Source organism: Passer domesticus, chromosome 19 (genome assembly GCF_036417665.1).
Source record: "Passer domesticus isolate bPasDom1 chromosome 19, bPasDom1.hap1, whole genome shotgun sequence".
Taxonomy (NCBI): Eukaryota; Metazoa; Chordata; class Aves; order Passeriformes; family Passeridae; genus Passer; species Passer domesticus.
In genome coordinates, this window is record NC_087492.1 from 1,147,325 (window position 1) to 1,152,211 (window position 4,887).

The 4,887-nt window shown below is 54.7% G+C and overlaps 1 protein-coding gene across 1 annotated transcript; it reads right to left on the reverse strand.

Annotated features, from left to right (window-relative positions):
- Positions 1-1,080: 1,080 nt before the first annotated feature.
- SRSF1 (serine and arginine rich splicing factor 1) lies at positions 1,081-4,503 on the reverse strand. Its single transcript, XM_064394414.1, has 4 exons — positions 4,161-4,503; positions 3,830-4,014; positions 3,466-3,638; positions 1,081-3,210 (listed from the first exon to the last, which is right to left on the reverse strand). Exons 1-4 carry the CDS (start codon positions 4,352-4,354, stop codon positions 3,016-3,018), a joined length of 747 nt encoding a protein of 248 aa, XP_064250484.1. The 5' UTR covers positions 4,355-4,503; the 3' UTR covers positions 1,081-3,015.
- Positions 4,504-4,887: the final 384 nt, after the last annotated feature.

Sequence of the window (4,887 nt, forward strand, 5' to 3'; positions counted from 1 at the left end):
CTGCAGCTCCACACACACCTTGCACAGGCAATTCTGAGTGTCAGCCTTCCTGCAGCTCCACACACACCTTGCACAGGCAATTCCAAGTTCCAGCCTTCCTGCAGCTCCACACACACCTTGCACAGGCAATTCTGAGTGTCAGCCTTCCTGCAGCTCCACACACACCTTGCACAGGGAATTCCGAGTTCCAGCCTTCCTGCAGCTCCACACACACCTTGCACAGGGAGCTCCATGTCCTAGCTGGCTGAATTGCCCCTGAAATTGGTGCTGCACACGTCGATGAGCTCCTGGTGAAGCTGCTTTGGTCCAGCAGCTGTGCCTGGAGTCCCTGGCTCAGAACTATCAGCTGTATTTCAAAGGGATCCCTGGGGAGTGCCCGGGTCCTTCACTCCTCCTCCTCCTCCTCCCCAAGGATCCTTTGGACAGGGATCCTCTCCAAACTCCAGTCCTGGTGCATCAAACTCTTCAGTTTTGCTCTGTGAAACAGCCTGAGCACACCTGTACCCTTTTAAATCACTTTCTTTCACCTCCAGAGGTGGAACAGATCCATTTTCCCCAGTGCAGATTGGGGTTTTTGGGCCTTTTCTTCACCTTTGCTGCCATGGAGCCCCCACTGCCCTCGTTTCCCACATCCCCACAAACTGCTCTGGCACTTTCCCGGGCACAGCCTCCTCCGGGCACCCAGCCAGGGCCCCCGGGGCAGGGGCCGTGTCCAGCCCGGCCCCCACAGGGGTGCCAGGACCCTGCCCACAGGATTACACAAGATCCCAACTCCTGCTCCCTGCTCTGTCCACACAGAGCAGCTCTGCCCCATTTCCCCCCAGGACAAGCCCATACATCTCCCCTTTTTCTCCCATCCACACTCATGGTAACGCTCCCTCCTTCAAGCCTGGAGAATTCATTCTGTTCCCCTCCCCACCGACTGGATTCCACCCATTTCCCAGGGAACTGATCCTTCATTGAGGAGCAGCTCAAACATGGAAGCTTCCTGTGGAACACTCGGGCTCTGTTCCACACAAAAGGCTTTTGTCCGGCTCCCAACGCGAGGACGGGCTCCGCGACCAACGACGACACCGGGCGTGTTTTTGTAAAAATTTTATTTGTCAAAGAAAAAAAAGCAATGGCCAATTGAAACCTACGTCATCTTTAACTCCAATTTTGGTCTTTAAATTTAGAGAAATGACTTATTTACTTTTTTTTTTTTAAACAAACCCCCCTTTTTCCCCTTTAAGGTTTACCATCTACTCGTGCTGAATCCTTCCAAGGAGATTGCTCCAGCGTACCTCTCCAGGTCCTCGCTTTGCTCCTTTTACCAAAAAAATGCAAAACTCCATCGTGCATCTTAAGGGCTCCAATCGTCAAAAATAGGAAAAAAATATCTTTGGAATAGCCAATTGAGTTGAATAAAAAAATCCACACGAATGCGGTTTGGTTGGGGCAGGAATCCACTCCTATGTTCCTGGTAATTTGATCCCGCTCCATGAATCCTTGTAATTCAGCCTCCCTATCCTATCCACATTATGATTTGAATCCAATGATCCAGCTCCAAGGATTGGGATCCAGTGAGCCCTCTCCAATCCAAACCTTTATAACCAGCAAAACCAAAAAAGAGGAGGCAAAAAGTTAGATACTGTAATGAAAAAATAGGATTCTGGGGAATGATCAGTTATGTTTGCCATCAATAAATTCAGATGTACAGTAATAACTATCAATTCCCCAAAACAAACTTTCCAATGGTGATGCTCAGATAATTTCTTTAGAAATGTTAATTACTATTTGGAGGAAACATTGTAAATATTTACAATATGTCAACTGGAAATGCCAACATACTCAGCGCATTGGTGGGTACGAGGTTTTGTGGTTGTAAAAAATGGTTTTACTCAACTGGAAAAGCTTTAACTGCTCGGTCTATCCACCTACTATGGAATGGCTGGACTACAGCTGCACTCCCAGCTGGAGGGAACGTTAACAATCGGTGTTTTCACACGGATCGTGAGTCAATCGTGAATTAGTCTGAGGGGGCAGGGCTGAGACTTAAATTATTCCCCGCTAGGTTTGCTATTTTTATTTTGCTTTCATTCTGGTACTTATAAAAATGCAACAGCCACGCTGTATCAGTCACACAGAGGACATGCAGATTTTAGCAGTATTGATATTATACTCTGATTGCAAGTTCTACTACAAGTGTAGGGACACCACGGACATGGACACTTGTAACCAAACGCTGCGGGACAAATGAACCAACGCTCCCCCCCGGCCCCGGGACTCCTTTAGGAACCAGAATGGAGTAGAGAGTTACAAAAGCAGGGATCTGGCCACAACTGCCCCCCCAGCAAAGGGAGTTTTAAAGGAGAAGAGCAATGGCAGCCTGTGGTCGTGCCTGAAGCCACACGTGGGGACACGCAGGTGCTGGGCCTCAACTCCCCTGGCTCTCAGTATAAGGTCAATACTGCCAAGTTCATCTGTGACAATAGCACTTGGAGTCATACCATTGCCTCCATTATTGATCTGATCCTCCTCAATCCTCCTTTTGACAATCCTAAAATGATTGACATGTGCTCCACAATCCTTTAATCCAAAGCATTCTTAATCCATCTCTTCAGATATGTCTACAGAAAGACACACGAAAAGGCAAGATAAAATGTAAGATCCCCCAGAAGAGACAAGTTAGCCACAAACATCCCAACATCCCCAGCTCGTCTCGACCACAGCGGAACACTGAGACATTTACACAGCAATACCACAGCTCCAAGAATGTTGGTATTGAACTAGAACTAAACCAGAACAATCCTGACTGACAGCAATTAAAATACAATTTACCAAAGACAGGAGGGGAATGTCGGTGTCGAGGAGCAAATACTCACTAGGGATTTTACACAAGAATGCAATTCAACACTTCAGCCAATTCGAGTAAAACAGTTGGAATTTAAAAAAAAAATATGAAAGACTGTACTAAGTAAAGGAAAACTGTGTACAACATGGGGTTCTACAAAAAGGTCGGAGCTAGAGTGATGTTTATGTACGAGATCGGGATCTGCTGTGGCGGGGAGAGTAGCGTGGAGATCCTCTGCTTCTTCTTGGGGAATAACTGCGGCTTCTGCTGTTGCTGCGACTACGGCTCCTGCTACGACTACGGCTGCGGGACCGGGATCTTCCATAGCTTGGGCTTCTTGGGCCATCAACTTTAACACGGATGTAGGCAGTTTCTCCCTATTGGACAGACAGAACTTTCGATTGAAACGTCGAGGCTTCAGGGCCATGTTTCAGGCATGCTGACAGACTGCAGACAGCGCTACTACGGCCGGGACAGACAGCAGAGCTTACACGTCTATGTCCAGCCTGACCACACACTTATTCAGCTGCTCCGTAACCAAACAACGGCCACCACGCGTTCCTTACCTTCACATCCTACTGTTAAGCCCCTTGTATCCAATTCTGGCCAAAGAAAGTAAGTGTGATACCTACCTCGTGCGATCTAAATTTAGTGTTATCCAGCTTTCGCACAGCGTAGGTCATGTCTTCCTTCCGCACAAACTCCACGACACCAGTGCCATCTCGGAAAACATCAGCATAACATACATCACCTGCTTCACGCATGTGATCCTTTAAATCCTGCCAACTTCCACTTGGAGGCAGCCCTAGAGAAAAACCAAAACGGGGCTTTAAAACCGCATCAGAGCCTCACCCGCTGTATCACGGCGGCGAAGGAGAGGGGCGCTCACTCATCACTGCCCCCCTCCCAAAGCTTTTTAAGGAGAAGCTGGCAGCAGCACCGCGCCCGCAGGACCCCGGGGGAGCACTCAGGCTGAGAAAGAGAGCAATGACTCACCCGAGACGATCACTCTGTACTCCGAGCGCCGGGACGGGGGGCCGTACCTGCCCCGGGGGGCTCCTCCCCCCCCGCCGCCGCCGCCTCCTCTGCCGGTGCCGCGGCCGCTCCGAGGGAACTCCACGCGGAGGCGATACCCATCGTAGTCGTAGCCGTCCCGCCCGTAGACGGCGTCCTCCGCGTCCCTGCGGGCGGCGCGGGGCGGGCGGTGAGCGCGGCCGCCGCACCGCCCGCCTTTGTTCCCGCTGCCCGCCCGCCTCTCCCCGCCCGCCAGGCCCCGTTAGCGCGGCCCGGCGCTCCGGGCGGGCACCGCCGGCTCCGGGGCTCTCACCTGGGGTCCTCAAACTCGACGAAGGCGAAGGGCGGGCCCCCGCGGCGGTTCTTCAGGTCGATGTCGCGGATGGCGCCGTACTTGTAGAACACGTCCTCGATGTCCTTGGTGCGGATGTCGGGGGGCAGGTTCCCCACGTAGATGCGGCAGTCGTTGTTGCCGGCCGGGCCGCGGATGACGCCGCCGCCGGACATGGCGAGGTCGGCAATGTTGGCGGCGGCGCGGGGCGGTGCGGGCGGCGCGGGGCGGCGGTGGCGGGGCCGGGCCGGGCTCTCGGGGCGCTCCTCACCTCCGCCGTCCGCCGCTTCAAAATGGCGCCCGCGGCTCCGCTCGCGCTGCCTCTGCGCGCACCGATCTCACCCCGGGACGCAGCACCGGCCGCAGCACCGCCCGCGCTCGCGGCGGACCAGCGGAGCGCGCGCGCGCCTTCCGCCGCGCCCTCGCTCTTCCGCCCCGCGCCTGCGCGGCCCCGCCGCAAAGTAGTCCCTCGGTTCTTGCCGCCTCGGGGAGGCCGAGTCCGTGCGTGGGGCCGCAGCCGCGGGGCGCGAGGCCGCGGGAGCTCGGTTGTACCGTGGGGAGCCTCGCGGTCCTCGCGGCGGATGAAAGACGCTCCTCCCGGCGGCGGCTTAAACGGCGGAGGCCGCGTGACGTCACGTCCGGTGCGGCGCCCCGCGCCTCTAGGCCCGGCCGGGGAGGGCGCGGCCCACAATGCCCCGCGCGGGACGGC